Genomic DNA, 21364 nt, shown 5'->3' with positions numbered 1-21364 from the left:
GTCAGGTGAGACAGTTTCAGTTCTCCACTCATACATGCCCAGGTCAGGTGAGACAGTTTCAGTTCTCCACTTATGCATGCCCAGGTCAGGTGAGACAGTTTCAGTTCTCCACTTATACATGCCCAGGTCAGGTGAGACAGTTTCAGTTCTCCACTCATACATGCCCAGGTCAGGTGAGACAGTTTCAGTTCTCCACTTATACATGCCCAGGTCAGGTGAGACAGTTTCAGTTCTCCACTTATACATGCCCAGGTCAGGTGAGACAGTTTCAGTTCTCCACTTATACATGCCCAGGTCAGGTGAGACAGTTTCAGTTCTCCACTCATACATGCCCAGGTCAGGTGAGACAGTTTCAGTTCTCCACTCATACATGCCCAGGTCAGGTGAGACAGTTTCAGTTCTCCACTCATACATGCCCACGTCAGGTGAGACAGTTTCAGTTCTCCACTTATACATGCCCAGGTCAGGTGAGACAGTTTCAGTTCTCCACTCATACATGCCCAGGTCAGGTGAGACAGTTTCAGTTCTCCACTTATACATGCCCAGGTCAGGTGAGACAGTTTCAGTTCTCCACTTATACATGCCCAGGTCAGGTGAGACAGTTTCAGTTCTCCACTTATACATGCCCAGGTCAGGTGAGACAGTTAAAGGTGTACACAGTTTGTAAAAGCTTTGTCATTATCTCTAAAATTTAAGTTTAAATCTAACAAGGTTTTCATTCACCACTGTTTCCTTTTGTAAATAATGGACAAAACAGCATAATTTATTTACGTACTGTAAATTGTATCAAAAAGAAAGAATCACTAACTGTCCTACCTATGTTTGGGTTTGATGTTATCAGAACCATATCATTTGTTTTCATGGTCTTAGTATGTAGAGAATAGGATCTCCAAGATTAGTGTACAAATATAACAAAATATTCACATTTTTATAATTTTCTTGAAATCATTAGATTTTAGTGTTAAAGTACTGTCGGAAATGCTAGAAAAATGCTTCTTGACTTATATTTAAAATTCATAGGTATTACAGTTACTTAAATAACAAATATCACTTTAAGAAACATCTACCTAATCTAGACCGAGGGAATACATTTTGAGACATGCCCTAAAATGCGTTTTTACTGATGAAAATACCAAAAACTTGGAAAAATAAGGGGTAGTGGGACGTTATTTGATACAAACATTAACTGCCTGTGTTACGTCATCAGCATGCACGGTATCGACAGGTGAAATTGACGCCTGAGCACACGCTCGGGTGAGGGGTCATCTCAATAGATGTTTTCTTCAAAATGTTGAATATGTGTACATATAGTATACGTATTGATTATGTAAGGGATCATTTGTGTATGTGTGTTTGTTGTGAAATAAACATACAAATTACTGTACATTGGAAAGAATCCTATCACTTGTGTTATCTTATCGTTTTATTGTAGAATTGTGCAACGTTTTAATAAATGTTTTGCATGTCAACAGTATATTTCATTGCAAAAATATGGATGTAATTCGGTCAGTTTAATCTAGTTGTGAACATTGGCCAAAGATTTAACGAAGTCACTGGTGTAGCTTCTTTAGAATATATATATTCTTCTTCTCCTAAAGTTTGTAGACCGCCCATCTAAGTACTCTCTTGTCAAAGTTGTCAAGGATGGTTTTACGTCCCGGTTTTACGTCCCTGTCTTGTCGGATTTGTTAATAACATTGTAAACTTGTTGGTAAGACATACCAACAGCTCTACAAGTTCTGTAATAAACCATTTCTATACTAATGAAAGGTTTACCTCTGACTTTTTCAAGCACAAAAAACTTATAAACCTTTGCAACAATCATCTGCAAATAGTTGGCCATAATGGCCATATCTATCAAGACTAAACATTTATATTTATATTTTTTCAATAAAGAAACGATAATTAAGTAAAGTAACACAAACATTCAACATTTATTTGTTTAAGAAAAGCGTTAATTTATATTTTTACACCACCTGTATTATTAGCATAAATGTAAAGACTATTTCAGATTTCTGTTGTTGAACTCTGAAAAAATCTTAAGTTGTTGTTTTGGTACCAAATTCTCTCCTGTAAACTGCCCTTTAAATGCATGGGAATGTTGAATCAATTGAAATAAAAATTAGGTACACTATAGGTGAGTTGATATATTGACAACATAATACATTTATCACCTTTCTAAAGATATTAAGGCTAATTTTCTAGCATTTCTGACAGAACTTTAGTTTTTCCTCGGTATTTATGCAGAAAATATTTGAATAGCAATGCTGACAACAGCTTTTCTTGAACTGGTGCCTTTGTTAATATGTTAAACTTCTCACAATATATCCAAGTAAATAGTCCAGGTACAGTGCCATTTCACAATATTTGATCTTGTACTCTGTCAGGGGATATTGATGACTATTTTACACTGAAATGTAAGTGTTGATATGTGGTGATTATTACCTGGTGTGATGTTACAGGCAACTACCAGCACTAACATCCCTTCAGACATTGCACATGAAGAATACACAGAGGACTCTAGCCAATTTCCCTACAGGATTGGATGCACTCACCAACTTACAAGGTAATCCCTGGTGTTTTTGAAATTATGAATTATACCCGTAAAAATACCTCTTATAACCATTTTGAGTTACAGTCAAGTCATTCATCGTAGCTACATTAAAAATGTAAGTTTTGCCTGTTTGCTGACATTTTGAAATTTTGTCTTAGCAGCAAGTACGTGATATGTGAAATAAGGTGATACAATTTTGAACAGATTTTAATATTTAATAAGGCTACTATTTTTTTCTTGTGTTACTACATTTTTTTCCCCCCCAGCATGTAATACGCGGGATATAGTCGACGCCCTGTCTGTCCGTCCATCCATCCGTCCATAATAATTTTAACTTTAAGTAACTGTCAGATGATTTGTTCTTTCAAATATGTGGGGGCCAGGGGGATATGTCATCTTCTGATGACTCTTGTTTCTCTGTTTAGCATAACTCAAAAAACGTTAGATATTTTTCAAGAACAATTGGTAGATTTATCAAACAGAACCTAAAGTGATGCCTTTTGCTACATGCAGATTTTTGGCATTTTTAATTTTCTCGGTTTCCATGGAAACATTTTGGACTTAATTTCTAAAGGGAGGGGTAGGCTTCATTTCCAGAGCACAACTCGAAAACTGTTCAATATCTTTCAATATGGTCACCTTTATTTCTTCATGAATAAGGTTACCTACAAAGTCTTTTTGCAGTATTTTTGTATGCGTTTTGTAGGGGGTATTATGTTGGACTCTGTTCGTCCATCCATGCAAATTCGTCTTTTACGGAGCAGAACTAAAAACCATTCTATATTTCTTCACCACATTTGGCACATAGATAGGTCTGGTAATACATGGACATAACACATAGGTCCATGAAAAGCCCTTGAATCTCATGGGCTCTTGGCCGTATGAACCCTGTAGATAGATTTGGTGGTGAAGTGGTGCCTTTTGGTAATTTCGGATTTCTGAATAAAATGTTTTTTTCGTTTCCTTGGCAACAAGTTTGACTTTGACTAAAATTGGTCTTTGTACTTTTTTCCGGAGCAGAACTTTAAAACCGTGCAATGTTTCTTCACCAAACTTGGCAGATATATAGGTCTGATTGTGAATTTGGTGCCTTATGGTAGTTTTGGATTTCTGGATAAAATATTATTTTTCCTTATCCTGACTCATGCTCTTTTGCTTGTCTTCTTCTTCTTGCGAACATAGTGGAACACTTGTATCTCCTTAATTGAAGCTCCCTTCAATGTAAAATCACTAATTGGTACTCACCAAGAGTTGCCTCCCTTGCCCTTTTGGCGGGAACAGGTGTCGCCACCCTCTGGCCTCATGCTTCACTCTCTCCTTCTTCGCCCAGTGAGCAGGATGTGAGAGCGCCTGTGTCTCCTTACACACTATATCCTTTGGTTTTTCTGAGTTTATTACCTCTTATAGGTTACTATAGAGGTATAGCTAGTATCCTTCATTAATTTGCATTGATAATTAATCGTTATTTCTACTGTTTATTCATTGAGTTCGTGATTGTTCAGCTAGTATTTACATTGATGAAAATCTGTACTATTATTTGCAATTTACGCTTTTCGGTTGCTGACCCGCATGTATTATGCCCTAGTTGTGCTTTCGCCTTGTGCGTTTGATACACGCTGCAGTTACTGCATTAATCTATCCATTCTGCTTTTCATAAATATCTTTGCGTCGTGGAGACGTATCGCAGATAGGTCCATGCAAACAAGGGTTAGACATGGCCGATACATCGGTTTCCCTTCCAGTCAGCTGCTGTCGATAGACCCCTCCCGTCTGGTGTTTCGCAAGAGACTCCGTCGAAGATGGGCGTGGGGATGCAGTCCGCCACCTCTAAGAAGCGTCCTGCCTCCCCAGACGCCCCGTCCATCGCAGAACTAAAGTCCAAGAGGGCCACGACGGCTTCCCAACGCAGACTTCGACCCCAGGGCAGCGTCGACATCCAAGGGGAAGTCTACGAAATCGCCAAGAACTTTCTCAGCCGAGATCGCTCCAGCCGCCCGAACTGGGCCTCTCGATGATCAGCCGATCATCATCCCTGACGTCACGCCACAAGAAGCGACCGGTGACAGCTACAGTGACATCAGCAGAGATCGCCATGCAGCCTGATGCCTCTACACTGATGTCAGACGACTTCCTGAGGGCTCAGCAGCTGTCATCGCAGAGAGGGCACCGACTACTTCGCCGCAGACCATCCCAGACGAGCTGTTGCGGCAGATCATGACCATGATGGAGGGCCACTACAGTCGAGGAAAGCAGCCAGCCCAGGGCCCGAAAGCAACGCAGACGATACCCCCAGAGGCACCACCAGTCAGCGTAGCAGCCACGACGAAGCAGCCTTCGAAGGAAGTCACAGACCACCTCGACGAAGGGCGCTTGATGTACAGTCTTCGCAAAGCCTTCGCGAAGACGGAGAGATCGCCACCGTCCCCGGCCTCATCCTCAGATGCAGACTCAGACCACCAGGCGCCACGGAAACCGCCACGGAAGTCAAGGCGCCGCCCCCAGGTCCGACGCAGAGGAAGCTGCACGAAGGCCGCCACACAGATCGCCATCGCCCAGAAGGACGCCGAGGGACTATTCAAGAGCTTCACGGCCGTCAACATTCTCCTCGCAGATCTAGGTCTTCCCATAGATGCAGATCACCTAGACGATCTCCACGCCATTCACCACGCCGATCTCCACGTACATCACTTCGCAGGTCACCACACAAGTCGGCACACAGGTCTACAGTCAGGTCTCCCCGAGTGTCACCCGACATAGAGATAGCAGCCCACAGGTCTCCATCAGAAGAACATCAACCTCTCATCTCCGATGCTGGTACAGAAGATGATGGAGGCATCATCTTCTCAGACGCTGAGATAAGATATTGGATGGTAAACAACCTAGATTTATCTTCACCGTCCAAGAGTGGCAACTCAGCGCAGACATACCTGATGAAGGAAGACGATGCAGACGCCATCACCTTACCTCCGATCGACCCGATTGCTGCGGTGCCACATAATCTAGATACAGCCTTCATTAAAGCTACGAAAGTGCAGACACCACATCTGCCGAACTTTCACGCTAAGAAGTTCTCCACGCACAACATGGACCCCTTCCTGAAGGCACAAGACATCGATGACAACTACAAGCTGATCAGCGATGTTAAGAACAAGAACTACAAGATTGACGATCGCAAGCTGGTGCAGATAGAAAACATGACGAGACGCATGTTTTTTGGCCTAAATAGATCTAGAACGATCAATGAGACACTTATCACCAGATTTCGTAATACGACCTCTGAAGATGATAGGATGATCTACTCGGCCCTACTGATGCAAAAGAAGGACCAGCAGTTCCTTACAGATCATCTAACATCTGTCTCAGCAGCACTGACCTTAGCTCGTCGTCAAGGCCTCCTCGCTTCCTGCAGCTGGGGTGAGAACTTTACAGCTCCACTCTATACAGCCCCACTCTATACAGCCCCGTGGTCATCCCCAAACATCTTTGACGGAGGAATAGACAAAGTCTCCAAGGAAGTCACTAAGGACTCCAGAGAAGTCCTTATGATCAAGTCGATGGACACGCTAGCCAGCGTCATCAGGCAGACTTCACAAAGATACTCAGGGAGATCTAAGTTCTCGGGACTACAGAAAGCACGGGATAGGAAGATAGCCAGCGCCAGGGGAAAAGATTCTTTTCATCGCCCATATGGCAACTATAGAGGAGAGTCAGGAAGAGGCAGGACACCCAGAGGTTCCCGCAACTATAAACGCTGAAAGACAGGTTCGGAACGACTGGAGTCTTCCACCCCTAGCCGTTCCAGTACAACCGCCACAAGTGGGTGGACGCCTCAACTACACTGGGAGAACTGGGGAATGTTACAAGACCCTTATGTCTCCAACATTCTTCAACACGGATTTCAGATCCCACTACAGGCCACGCCCGCTGACAGTCAACCCTTACAAGTTCGACTTACAGGCACAACAACTACCAAAGTTAAGAGAGGCGGTTACATCACTCATAACCAAGCAGGCCATAGAAGTACTAGATCAAGTAAACATCTAACCAGGCTTCTACTCCCCAGTTTTCCTAGTACCCAAGAAAAACTCCAAGGAGAAATACAGACTCATTTACAACATGAGCTTTTTCAACAGGAATTATCTCACGCAAACCACCAAAGTTTCGCATGATACACCTTCCCTCAGTTACGGCAGTTGATTCACCCCATGGATTACATGGCCAGTATAGATCTGCAAGACGATATCTACATATCCCGATACATCCCTAATCCAGGAAATATCTAAGATTTACACTAGACGGGCTACATTACCAATGGAAAGTACTCCCATTCGGCATATCATCAGCCCCTGGCTATTCACGAGGATAACTAAACCTATTGTCACCTATCTACATCGCCTAGGGCTAATGCGCGTGCGTTCTACCTCGACGACGGGATACAAGTAGATCAAGATCCACAGCGCCTCAAACTACAGTTAAACTACATCATAAAGCTACTAACACAGCTAGGATGGTTAGTAAACTTACTCAAGTCGGACCTAGTACCATCGCAAGATCTGCAGTTCCTAGGCATTCGATTTATCACTTAATCACAACCGTATCGTCAGATTAGAGAGACCGTTGGCTCAAGATCCAACAGACCATTCCGCTAGTTTCTACTCTCTCCGCTACCACTCACGACAATGGCAGAGCTTGTTGGGTCTCTCACATCAGCCCAAGACATGACAGTCTCAGGCAGATTACAGTTACGCCCAATACAGGTCTTCATCAATGCTCATCTCGACGACCTACAACCATTCAGTCTACCAAACGCCTCAGACCTCATCTACTATGGTGGACCAGGAGGAAATGTTTGCGACGGTATTTGTTTAGAAGAGCAGGAATTCAAAACCCATCTATATGTAGACGCCAGCGCCCAAGGTTGGGGAGCTCATCTCGCCAACCGGACGGCATCAGGGTTATGGTATCAGCAAGAAAGCAAGCTCCATATAAACATGTTAGAGATGAAAGCTGTAATCAACGCCATACTTCATTGGAGCACCATTCTACAGAATGCGCGCTTAATGATTCATACCGACAACTTCGACAGTGGCGTTCTATGTGAACAAACAAGGTTCAACGAGATCACTGAACCTATTGACTTTAAGCTTTCAACTGTTCGATCTAATACACGATCTAAACCTACATGTCAGAGCATGTCACATTCCCCGAGCCAAGAATGTACTAGCAGACGACTCTCTCGCCCACATCAACCGTCACCGACAGAATGGATGCTCAATACAGAAATATTTGCACAGATAATCAAGCAAATAGGAGCCGCTAGTAGATCTATTCGCAACACGCTTCAACAATCAGCTACCGACATTCGTGTCACCAGTCCCAGACCCACAAGCATGGGCAACGGACGCTCTAAGCATATCCTGGGAAGGCCTCAATGCGTGCAGCGTTTCCGCCAGCCAGCAATAATACCTCAAGTGTTACAGAAAATCAGACAAACACAGAGCCTCCAACTCACTTTGGTCGCCCTACTGGCGGCCAGAACGTGGTTTCCCATTCTAATTCAAGAAATCGGTCAACCAACACTAGAGCTACCCAAAGCGCTCAAATCTATTAATACATCCACACACCAAACAGGTGCACGGAAGCCCAGAAGTATTCCAACTTCAATATGGACTGTATTAAAATGTGTTTAAACAAGAGAGGGTATTCTACCAGGGCGCAAAAGCGGTCACGCTTTGCGCATACGCAATTCTACACGTAACTTGTACGCGGCGACAAGTGGCACAGTTTTGAGAATTACGCAGCAAATAAGGGATTTACAGCAAGAGATGCTACTCATCCACAAGTGGCAGATTATTTGTGTTACTTACGGCAAAACAAACATTTAAAAGGCTCGACATTGTCAACATATCTTGCCAGCTTTAGTTCTGTGATTACCATGAGAACGGGTGTCAAATTGACAAAAACTCCAGAGTTACTGGCCTTACTACGCTTTCCGATTGGAGGACCAAAGCGGAAGTTCCACTTCCCAGCTTGGGATCTGAATATAGTGTTACAACACCTCACAAGTGAGGCTTATGAACCGTTGGAATCGACAAACTTTGAATTTCTCTCACAGAAAACGCTTTTACCTGTTATCTCTAGCCACAGCAGCCAGGATGTCGGAAATTCACGCACTAGATTATGAGAGGATACAGTTTGATGACAATCAAAACACAGCACACCTGGGACTAAGATGGGATTTCATCGCCAAAAATCAACTACCAGGTCAACCAGACAGGTTATTTCATATCCCTGCATTATCCTCCATTCTCGGATCTCAAGATACACTGGACTTATCTCTATGCCCAGTCAGAGCTCTCAAAATCTATTTACGACGTTCCAAAACAAGGCGAAGATTTCTCAAAAGATTGTTCATTCCCTTGTCGGCAACAACTCAGACAGAAGTCTCTCGTACCACCATATCTATATGGATAAGAACTGTCATACTTCGCGCCTACAAGGCAGCAGGACTGGACCCTCCAACAGCATCAAATCCCCATGAGATCAGGGCTTTAGCTTCCACTCTCGCCCTACACGGTAACTGTTCATTGAATACAATTATGGAAGGATGCTTTTGGAAATCTAACATGGTGTTTGCTAATCACTACCTGAGAGATATCACAACCGAGGACGTCTCAGGCATTCACCATTTCGTCCCTTGGTCCTCGCACAGCAGTTGACAGTCCCTCGTGAACGCTAACACGTAGTCTTACACGAGATTAATATGCATAATTGTTACATGCATTATCTAGCTTATAACTCTACGGAGTTCTAGCAGTATGTATATATGTTCAGTGGTATAGCTTCTCTATCAGAGTCGCTTTGATATTGTTGTTTATAATATCTCAGTATATTATTAATATAAATACCCCAGTATGGCATTATAACCCATGGCTTATAATAGAGGAATTATCCTAAGTCTATGCCTTTATGAAGTTCCCGTAGGGGTTATTACAGTTATATCTATATAAATCACTAATTCTATAAATCCAAAGTATTCTGTTTTGCCCACCTCCGTTTCCGTAGGATTCTACAAGCAAAAGAGCATGAGTCAGGATAAGGAAAAATATGTAATTTTTTGAGTAAAATTGATATTTTATACTTATCCTGACTCATGAGGTTAGCCCTCCCATCCTCCCCACATAACACTTTGGATTTCCCTGTAAGTTCAAGTGTTGGGCTCACAAAATCAGGAGAGAGTGAAGCATGAGGCCAGAGGGTGGCGACACCTGTTCCCGCCAAAAGGGCAAGGGAGGCAACTCTTGGTGAGTACCAATTAGTGATTTTACATTGAAGGGAGCTTCAATTAAGGAGATACAAGTGTTCCACTATGTTCGCAAGAAGAAGAAGACAAGCAAAAGAGCATGAGTCAGGATAAGTATAAAATATCAATTTTACTCAAAAAATTACATTTTTGCATTTCCATGGCAACAAATTTGACTTTGAACTTGGTGTAGGTGCTCTTTTCCGGAGCAGAACTTTAAAACGGTTTATTATTCTTTCACTTAACTTGGCAGATAGATAGGTTTGGTTGTGAACTGGTTCCTTTTGGTAGTTTTGGATTTCTAATTAAAATTCATTTTTAAAACTTATCTTATCTCAAGGTATGCACTTCTCTCTCTTACTTCGACCATGTAGTGGAAATGTACTGTAAGCAGAGTTGAACAAATCTTCTGTCTCTCTCTAACCCGATTACTCCCCACCACTCCCATTCCCGGACACCTCAGCAATCCCTGGAATGCATGCAAGGTGCTCAGATCAGTGACATGACACCCCTCTCTAGCCATTCTCTTTTTCGTTGCCCACATGAGTGGACATGTATGAGTTTTGTCTGTCTTCTACTCTGTTTTGCTACAGTATGGGGAAAAGTAATTATTCCTCATGGAAGAGGAAAATCTGTGACAGATGCATGGACATGTATGAGTTTTGTCTGTCTTCTACTCTGTTTTGCTACAGTATGGGGAAAAGTAATTATTCCTCATGGAAGAGGAAAATCTGTGACAGATGCAAAAAGAAATTTTTCTGCTGTGGATCCCCACTCACTATGCGTCGACTGTATTGGTCAGTGTGATTAGTCTCAACAATATTCTTACTGTGCTAACTTGAACGATGACGACTTAGCAGCTTATCGCAAAGTCGGAAACTGAAGAGTAGCGGACAAGAGACCACAGGAGATCTTCAGAGGGTTCCTCGACTTCCAAGAGATCCAAACATAATCATCCCTACAAAATGGCACAGCGGTCATCACTTCCCTCTAATGAGGATTTCTTAGACTGCCCGTCAGACTCTTATTTAAGTGAAAATTTACGTCGTCTGTTTCGCCCTGAGTCGTCCAGCCCAGTTGATAGACTGTTTCTCCTATTACAGTGGTGATTTTTCATCAATCACAAGCGGCAATCTTTCGGGCGATTCTTTGAAAGTTGTTTCTGCCTCGACTGTCTCTATATCAACTCATTCAGTGTTTTCTTCTGCTCTTTAGACAGTGCTCCTTTAGACAGTGTTTCTCTTCATTCCAGATAAGCGATCTCCCTTCAATCTTTTTCCATGGCGATTATTCCAGGTTCGGTGATCCCTCCTGTGTTGGTGTCTACGGCGGTAACTTCGTTTACTGTTACTGCCCCCTCTTCTACGAGCACTTCTACAATGGCAGTGCTAATGTACGTGTGACGATCCCGCCGGCACCGATGATTTTTCCCAGTTCGGCGACCCCATCCAGTTTGGTGCTGCCGCTTACAGTGCAGCGATCCCTTCTAGTTTGACGATCCCTACCAGTTCATGGATCCCTCCTGGATCTGTGATCCTGCTTATGACTTCTATGGTGTTACATCACCTTCCACCTTCAGTGATCCCTCAGCAGGCTGTGTCTACATTTCCTCAGCAGTCTACATCAGCGATCCCTTCACATGTGGTTTCTACGGTCCCTTCTCAGACTCCTTTGGTGGTTCCCACTACACCTGCACAGCATTTTATCCCTGAATCTTGGGATCATTCGCGTGATGCTCATGGTCAGCAGGCTTTTGACTTTGAATCAGTAGTGCGAGCGGTGGCCTCCGCTCTCAAACGGGACGGCCCTTTGACAGTTTCTGCACCTCAGATTCAACCTACCTGCAGCACATGTACACAGTTTTGCAGGGCTAATTGCTTCACCTCCTGTTGATGATAATGTTTCTTTGTTGGGTTTCAAGCAAGTGAGCTATTCTCCCTTCCTAGTTGAGGATTGGGAGTTGTCGCATTTAGACTCATCGGTCCGCACCCATCAATATGATTCTTACGGTGTCTGAGGCTGTCTCCATGTCCGTCGTCCACGCCTCCTCTCCTCAACAAGCCTACATCAGGGGAGCCATGGTGCTTATTCATGAGCAATTCAAAACCAGAGGTCCCCTTAATTTGTGTTCCTGGAAGGACCAGTTTAAGACAGACCTTTGGTCTGGTCAGACTTAATAGAAATATTGGCAATTAGAAATATTGACACCAAGGTGGGCCAAGGCAACTACAGATTTGAACTCTTAAAGTTTCATTGGATGCATGTTGAAGATTCTATGCATCAGCGACCTCCAGCACACTATGTTCCTAGGAATCTGTCTTGGGCCTCTTTTCGTGGTTGATCCTCCTTCCAAGGTCGTCCCAGAAGGCAGCAGCGACCTCCCACCGGCTCCCAAGGAGCCATCAAGCCAGACCAGGCTTTATGTGGCCGGATTCACTAAACAGTGACGAGATGACATCACTGCATGATTGGGACCTTCCGCCTCCAGTTGTGCCGGGTCAAGATTCTCCAGTCGGCGGAAGACTTGCTGTTTGTGCACCAAACCGGTCGATTTTGGGAGACCCTTTCATCCAGACAACTCTCTCCACGGGCTACAAACTTCCCATTGTAGGCTCTCCACCCATGACATTGCATCAGGTTCAAAGAACGTACCCAGCAGTTCAGACAGCAGTTCTACGAACCACAATAATAGACACTTTACTACAGAAACTTGCGATAGAGTCACTCAGCCCCTCTCCCGACACTCCCAGGTTCTATTCTCCAATTTTCCTGGTTCCGAAGAAAGATTCAAACAAGCTCAGACTAATCTTCAACATGAAACTCTTCAACACAACTTATCTACATCAACCTCCCCACTTCAGGATGGTCTCTATAGCTCTCCTTCGCACCATCATCAAGCCAGGAGACTATAGGATAATCATGGATCTTCAAGATGCTTATCTCCATGTGCCATTTCATTTACGAGGGCATCCACTACCAGTGGAGAGTCCTCCCATTTGGAATTTCCATGGCCCCATGGTTATTCACCCGTGTTACGAAGCCCATCTCCCGGTTTCTTCACCACAGAGGAATTGTCTTCGAAGCCTACATTGACGACTGCATACAGGCTCAGAGAGCTCAGCTGATCCTGCTCCTACACATGCAGTTCGCCAGGCTTCTTCGCCAATTAGGATGGTTCGTCAATTTAAAGAAATCGGACCTGGTTCCGACCCTTCGTCTCCATTTCATCAGGGCTGTGTTCAATTCTGGGCTCGGCAAGATGTTTGTTCCCCAAGGCCTGTTTCTCAAGATTCAGCATCTTGTTCCTCTAGCACTGACTCAACCCAGAATTCTCCGTCAGTGGCAAGAGCTCTTTGGTCTACGGTTTTCGGCCTAAGCTCTTACTATCAGGGGACGACTGCAACTTTGTCCGTTACAACTGTTTACATCAGGTTTGGCGATCCCAATGCGCTGATTCTACTGCCTCCGGCGCTCCATCACAATCTTCGATGGTTCCTGGTAGAATCCAACGTCTGCCGAGGAGTCTCTGTGAGGCCGTTCGCTCCCACTTATCAACTGTTTGTAGACGGCTCTCTACAGGGTTTGGGAGCTCATCTGCAAGATCTTCAAGTGGTGGAGCTGTGGTCTCTCGCAGATCAGTCCTGTCAGATCTACAATTTCTTCATGCGCCCAACCTACTAGTACGATTGGACAATGCCACAGTGGTTAGTACATCAACCAGATGGGATCCACGGGTTCACCACAACTACTTCATTGGGCTCAGCAGTTTTTCCGGCTTGTAGACTTGCTGAACATCACAGTCAGAGCAAACCACATACCAGGGGTAAAGAACGTCATTGCAGATTTGCTGCCCGATCAGCTCGGCCATCCCCGATAGAGTGGAAGCTGCATCTTCAGATTTTCAAGATTCACTGCTTCCTGATTTCAAGCCCGACGGTGGACCTGTTTCCAACCCGTTTCAACACTCAACTACCTAGGTTTGTGTCTCCGATCCCAGATCCCCTGGTGTGGGAACACGGTGCGCTGGCATTACCCTGGGAAGGCCTCAATGCGTATGAGTTTCAACCACTGCCTTTCTTCCTCGAGTACTACTCAAGTTACGATCAACTTTGTTGACCTCGCCCGATCCAAACCCAGTGCTGCTTCCCGACCAAGACAATGTCCTGATCCAACCACACTCAGATCAGCTCCAATGGTCTCCACAGACGCTCCATCTACACATATGGTGCATCTGCATAAATCCTTGAGGAGGACTACTCAAAGCAAGTGGCTACGGCTATTACTACAGCTCATCGTACCTCTACACGAGCCCTGTACGGTGATAAATGGAAGAAATTTGATGCTTATTGCAAGATGAAGGGCATCACTTCCCCTACCACAGTATCACCTCAAGTAGTTGACAAGTATTTGCAGCACTTTCTATTACCACAGCTCATCGTACCTCTACACGAACCCTCTACGATGATAAATGAAAGAAATTTGAGGCTAATTGCAAGATGAAGGACATCACTTCCCCCTACCACAGTATCATCTCAAGTAGTTGACAAGTATTTGCAGCAATTAAGTATTGCAAGAAAATTGAAGGGTTCTACATTGGCTACATATCTCACAGCCATCAATACTGTAATAGCCACAGCCTTGGGTATTAAAGTCTCTATTGTTCTTGAACTCCAGTCTTTACTATGTTCATATAAACTAGCCGACCAGTGTAGCCAATTCCGGCCGCCGGCCTGGGACCTGTCTGTTGTCCTCAGACACCTCGCCTCAAATGCGTACGAGCCTCTGGGGGTGAAAGATTTTGAGCATGTTACTTTCAAGACTTTCTTCCTATTGGCCCTTGCGACCACTGCTCGTATCTCGGAATTATATGCCTTGGATGTTAACTTAGTGCGTTTTGAATGGAAGAAGCATGGCAGAGTCTTTCTTGGCCTAAGATGGGACTTCATTGCCAAGAATGAAGTACCTGGACAGCCAGACAAACTGTTCATCATTCCACCGCTGTCCACGATCTTGGGCCCCGAAGATACTGAAGATCTCTCACTTTGCTTGATGAGGGCATTACGTGTGTATCTGGCTGCATCTAAAGACCAACGTAGGCTACGCAAGAGACTATTCATCCCTACAGCTTCGACAGCAGAAGTCTCACGTATAACCCTTTTGTTCTGGATGCGTTCTAGCATCTTAAGCACCTACATCTATGCTGATCTCCCGCCACCTGCTGCTGAGAATCCTCATGAAACACGATCCTTGGCTTCTACGATGGCGCTCCACAGCAACTATTCTCTTAACGCTATCATGGAGTGTTGTTTCTGCATCACTGTCTCTGAGATCTGTCCATCACTGATGTGGAGGGCCTACACCAGTTCAGCCCGTTGGTGCTAGCACAGCAACTTTCGTCAGCCTGGTAACGCACATTAAGGAGCAGTCCTCTCCGCGATGATCATGCTACCTTGCAGTTCAATAAAAGATATCGATGTTATCTTGGGCATAGATCACCCTCACCTAGCTTGGGCATTATAGTACTATCATACCCATGACTTTATAGACTGTGAGGTCAGTCTTGTTCTTCATGCAGAGGGGAGCGACCCTCCACTTGCTGGCCTCTTCTCTTACAAGCAATTACGTCAGTGAAGTGTTGTTTTCCAAATTCCTACGGGTTTTCGAGGCGTTCCGCTCCTTAGTTCCTTTCTCATCTTATGATGATTGGTACTGAATGTTAAACGAGTTGAGCACCGGGCCGTTTTCCCTTTCACCGCCGTCCTGCATCTGATCGAGGGGGATGGTTTCGAAGCAGAGGCTGTCCAGATTAAGGTCTTAGACTTTATAATTCACTGGGGTCTTCTGATAAATCGCTGAGAGCCGGGGTCTACTTGCCAAACTGCGTCCTTTTGTTTTAAGTTTTAAAAATTTGTAAATTTTAACTATAAAATGTACTTTTATAATACTTATCCTATTTCACGCGATGGATTCCGTGCTCCGAGAATGGCTAGAGAAGGGTGTCATGTGACCGATCTGAGAACCCTGCATGTTTTCCAAGGATTGCGGGGGCGGTGGGGTAGCCTAATGGTTAAAGCATTGGCTCGTCATGCCGAAGACCCGGGTTCGAATCCCCACATGGGTACAATGTGTGAAGCCCATTTCTGGTGACCCCGCCGTGATGTTGCTGGAATATTGCTAAAAGCGGCGTAAAACCAAACTCAGTCAGTCAGTCCAAGGATTGCTGTGGTGTCCGGGAATGGGAGCGGTGGGGGTGATCGGATGGGAGAGAGGCCAGAAGATTTGTTCAACTCTGCTTACAGCACATTTCCAGTACATGGTCAAAGTAAGAGAAAGAAGTGCGTACCGTGAGATAGGATAAGTATTAGAAATATACAATTTATAGCATTTTGACATTTCTATGGCAACAAGTTTGACTTTGACTGAAATTGGTGGTAGTGATGACTTTGACTGAAATTGGTGGTAGTGATCCTTTCCGGACAGAAGTTAAACACCTTTCAATACTCTCTTTCCACTTTGTGGGTATCCAAGAACCTAATGACATAAATCAACAGAACCGCTCAACATTACTGAGGTACATCAAACCGTACATTTGACAGTCATAACTAGTTGACATATCCATAAGGAGTATTTTTACCATTGTGGGGGATATTGATGACTGTCTTCTTGTTAATCTTAGGTCGATGCTAATGCTGTTGATCATTGGATTGTCTGGTCCAGACTCGATTATTTACAGACTGACGCCATATAGCTGGAATATTGCTGAGTGAGGCGTAAAACTAAACTCACTTACTCACTGTTAATCTTAGGTGTTCCAACAATATCGATGCTTGTTCCAGGTATTGATAGCAATAGCATGAGAAAATTAGAAGCGTCGGTGTAATATGTGGTGTCCTTGAAACCACTGTTTGTTAATGAATCATTTAAACTTTCATGTTGGTAGATGCTGTGTTTATTTTCCAGATATTGACTTGTCCTACAATGATTTGCCTCGGGTACCTGAGGCTCTGTATAAGCTCAGCTCACTTCGACGCCTGAATTTGTGCAACAACCAGATCTCGGAGCTCTCCCTTATGATAGGTATGGAATCTCTCAGAACTTGGCACAGCCATGTCACGAAAACCGTGAGGAATGTGAGCTTCATAGTTGTGGCTTTTTTAATGTTTGAACAATCACTATTGACCATTTGTGCTTACTTACCAATCATTCAGATACTTAAAAAAAATGAAACAGCTTTCATACATGAATTTGACATAGGGCAAGCACAAATAATAGATTTTTCCTGACTCGTGCAATATCTCTCTCTTTTCCTCCGAACGGTACGTGGAAACTTGAATCCCTTTGCTCCCGGAAGCAAATGTAAAATCACTCACCCAATTGGGTTACCTCCCTTCACCTTTCCTGCCACTGTGTCCCACGTGACCAATACATAGGCATGCTCTTGTCACTCTCTCCTTCATCGCCCTAGCGGACGGTTGGGTGGATACCTTGGGTCCCTTCGCTGGCTTATATCCTTTGTTATCTATAGGCTTTGATCAATATTATGCCGTGAATTGTATATTTAGGCATTTTACTAAGTATATGTTGAATTTATTCATGTAAATTATTAAGTAGTATATACAATGGGGGTTCTGGATCACTTTCAACCAAAGCCTCTGCAAAGCCTTATTTCACAGATAAGGCTTTGGTCGGACCCTTAGCTCTTGCTACCATTACCCCTACTATAAAAAAGTTTGGGACGCTAGCGGGGTACGAACGGCACATGTATACCTCACAAACGTGCTACTGAGCTACCGGGGACATGGTTGAAGTTGGTTGGTTTAACGGGTCTATCCTGGGATGCCGCTATGCCGTGTTGACTGGAGGTAACACTGTACCGTACGGTACGATAAATAATTCCGCTCTTACAAACCCCCTACCTGGCCCATCCCTCAAGTAGTACAAGTTAGGCTCGTCGGCTTTCATGTCCACTTTATCTATGTTGTAAGTTTTGACTGACCATATAGGATCGGTGGCTCGCCTACGGCTATCACCCTCATGTTCCCCCGGCTGGTATAGATACCTAACTAGGGCCCTATCTGGTATCTGTTTCTCTTTTCCACGCAATGGAGCAGCCGACTCTGCAACTATTGATTTTAGTTTGATAGCGTCTGCCGGTTTCTTATCAGTGAGCCGGGTGACTTCATGGTTGATTGCCGACACCACCTTAGGGAGCCGTGATACCCATTCAGTCGATCGTTTTCCCGGGGTGGCCATCTCCCTAGCATACTGATGCCCAAATAAGCGCTCAGCCAAAGTCCTATTGAATCTCTCAACTATGGCTTGGCTGCGATGGGCTCCAGCCGTGCCACGCCTGACCTTTGTATCGTGTTTGGTTAGCAGTTGTGACACGGCTTCCCATGAACTCCCGCCCGGGGTCAACTTGCAGCTCTGTTGGCCACGTCAGCGGACTGCGTTTGTATATGCGTTCGAATCCTCTGGCTACCTGGGCAGAATCTTTCGTGGTCAAGGGCTCGGCTTCCTTGTAGCGACTGGCTACATCCACTATGGTTAAGGCATACTTGTACCTCTTGTCGTGGGGTAGGAACAGTAGGTCTGCCCGGTGAACGCTATTAGGTATGTTAATACCGAACCTCCTTCTAGGCAGGTAGCGTGGTGCCGGTAAATAGATCTGCCACAGGGCTTGTTTTTCAAGCCACGCTTTGGCTTCCTCCGGGGGTACTCGCGCCATTTTAGCCAGCTTATCTACAGCGCTAGCTCCTTTCCAGTACCCACGTGGGCTATAGTAAATAGCCTCAAACTTTCTCTGGTTCCGTGACATGTCACCTACATACACCTATGTTCTTGGTTCAATTTTCTCATGCCCGTGCAGCGCTGCACGTTTTATCCCATCAATAGCTATCCAACGTTTAGTGTCCATAGGCGACAGGGACGTCTTGTTTATTGTCAGTCCGTATATCCTATGCCCATCACTTCTAAGTGTGTTCATTTTATGCCTAAAGGTACGGGCCTTGAACAGGGCTTCCTTGAATCTGGCGTGTTTGATGTGTTGTTTAACCACGTACTTCTTAACACCCTTAGCCTTCCGGATCTCACCATTGTCAGCTTTCAGTATGGAGTACATCTTAGGCCTCAAACCTATGTACTCGGCTATGGGTGTGCCGGCACACTCATCCTTCATCTTACCTAGGACCTTTTTATTTACCGTACTGTGTATGGCATGGTCCTTGGGGTAGTCGCTGGTGTCATACAAATCGAGGTGTTTTTTCATGTCCTCGCATTACCGCCCTCGGTTCGAATCTCCATCAGCAGGGAATCTGTATCAGTGTACAGCACTTCACACCTGTCGTCGTACTGTTTCTTAAGCTCGTTGTAGTAAAAGTCGTACATCAGGTGTTTGGATAAATCGAGGATGCTCATCCCCACGTAAACAGGCCGGTTGAATTTTATCTGGCTTTTCTTCATGTGTAGGGCAACTAGGTCATCGGTGAATATTTTACTACGGTTGAATGCCGGATGGCTATCAGTCTCCTGAGCTTGTCTTCCTCATTCGACCTAACCAGCTTCACGGTCACGCGTTTCCTAAGGTTCTCCATAGTCTTACCAAACACCGAGTTGTTCATGAGCTTGTAGAGATTTTTCTCAAAGTCACTGGTGGCAAGCTTTCGGAGGTCTGTGTTCATTCTGATGTAAGGCTCCATCCATGGGCTCTGGTTGAACACGAGCACCCTGTGTATTTTGGTCAGCCTCATACCCAACGACATGTACAGCTGTAGGTTGCGATAGTGAACGATGTACTTGGTCTTATTCATTAAGTTAGGCACGAGTTTTTCAACGTCTGCCACCCGCCCACCTAACAAGTTATGTTGGTACTCAGACATCCAGTCTGGGTTAACCCTCATACGTTCGGGGGCTAGGGGGTAGCTGTTGTGTGATGTGTGTAATGCCTTGGGGTATTCCAAGTCAACCTCGAGGATATAACCTTTATTCGAATCTGGTGCGATGCTCATAACATCGACCTCCTGTGGCACCCATTCGAATCCCCCTGTGGGTAGATAATGGCTCATAGCCCAGCCGTACAGGTTGTTGGCGTCGAGGTAGAGAATGTGATTGGTTGGCTTGCTAGGGTCGTAACCCTTCACGTATTGATTATTTGCTTTCGCGTATCGTTTGGTTGCCATGGAGATCCCGCCTCGCAAGCCTTTCTCAATGAATAGGTGCATGTCATAATCTGTGAGTAATTCCAACTTAACTCCGGTCTTTTTAAGCGAGGCATCCCACGTCAGACCTGGGCTGGTGTAATACCATGCGGGGTCGAGTTTATACTGCTTGAAACATGTCCTCCTAAACGCGTCTCAAACACGCCGGCTAACAGCAGTACATCTGTCCTCAAGTACAGGTCGTGATAGTCACCCAGATTCTTACAACCCAGTTTATTCCATACATTAATAGCGTGCGAGTAATCGTCTTGGGATATTTCCGAGTCAGTCAGATTGCTGTAAAATTCTCTGATGGGGGGTAGTCTGGTCTCGGCGAACTTGGGCCAACTATCCATGTACTCATAGGGGTACACACCCTTCCTCATCAGCAGGGGTCTAGTCTTGGCGTCTGTGTATCGATCGGTAATAGGGAAGGTATCGTTGGCCTTGACCAGACTGTCTAATGACGACAATAAAAATTGTACTGAATCTATGAACCTAAGGCCGTTTAAACTGAAGGAGATGTATCTCTCCATGTTGTTGGGGATACATCGCTTATATTGCCATCGATTTTCGCGATGGCCTGCATGATTAAGTGAGAGTCGTACCCTCTCAAGTTGTGAAAGACCACGGGATGTTTATTGTCTTAGGGATGATTCTAAGCTTGAGGTTACATCGCTGCTGTGAGCGGCGCCTCTATACTTACCGGTTATGTGGCAGTGATCTCTCACCGAATCACCGTTAAGTGGTGAGTCACACACGTGGCAGTTAGTGCTACAGGCGTGAGCTAATCTGTTGGCTCGGGTCATACGCATGGGAGCGACTGTATACAGGGCATTCCTAATAATTTTTTCTTCCTCCTGCAAACACTTTAGAAACCTTTCAGCCGCGTCAGGGCCCCTATACACTACGGGAGCTTTCGTTTCCCCATCACAACGGACGACAATGTATCCAAACCCACAGGCTTCATGCTCCTGTGTTTTGAGTGTGGTTGGGGTACCCCCAACAACCCCGCCGGCGGCAGCCTCAACAGGTTTAACCAAGGCTTCAAAGTCGGCGTATATGATATAAGGCACAGACATTTGGTTCTTGTGGTTACCGAATTTTAGGATATTGTCACCTTCCTTAGGCATGTCGACTCGTATAGCCGTCTGCCCCACACCTTGGCAATCCTCCCGGTGGGATTCTAATAAATCAGCTCGTGTGAAGCCATGTAGGCACCGTTCGCAGAAGTGGGTCTTTTCTCTGTGTGCCGATTGGTCATACAACAGCCTGCTAAAGTGTTTTATCCATGTGTAGTGGTACTTGTCA

The 21364-nt window shown here is 44.9% G+C and overlaps 1 protein-coding gene across 2 annotated transcripts in view; it reads left to right on the top strand.

Moving 5' to 3' along the window:
* Positions 1–21364, top strand: part of LOC124259513 (protein flightless-1 homolog) — a 116473-nt gene that overhangs the window by 10515 nt on the left and 84594 nt on the right. For both annotated transcript variants that reach the window (XM_046693642.1, XM_046693643.1), the window contains 2 exons: positions 2463–2566; positions 16818–16934. In XM_046693642.1, coding sequence (XP_046549598.1) covers positions 2463–2566; positions 16818–16934 — 221 coding nt within the window. The remainder of the gene's footprint in view (positions 1–2462; positions 2567–16817; positions 16935–21364) is intronic.

The sequence above is a fragment of the Haliotis rubra genome, unplaced genomic scaffold, assembly GCF_003918875.1.
Source record: "Haliotis rubra isolate DU_JTF1 unplaced genomic scaffold, ASM391887v1 Scf726, whole genome shotgun sequence".
In the NCBI taxonomy this organism is placed as follows: Eukaryota; Metazoa; Mollusca; class Gastropoda; order Lepetellida; family Haliotidae; genus Haliotis; species Haliotis rubra.
Note: the sequence above shows the minus strand (reverse complement) of the source record. Positions and strands in the feature narration are given on the sequence as shown.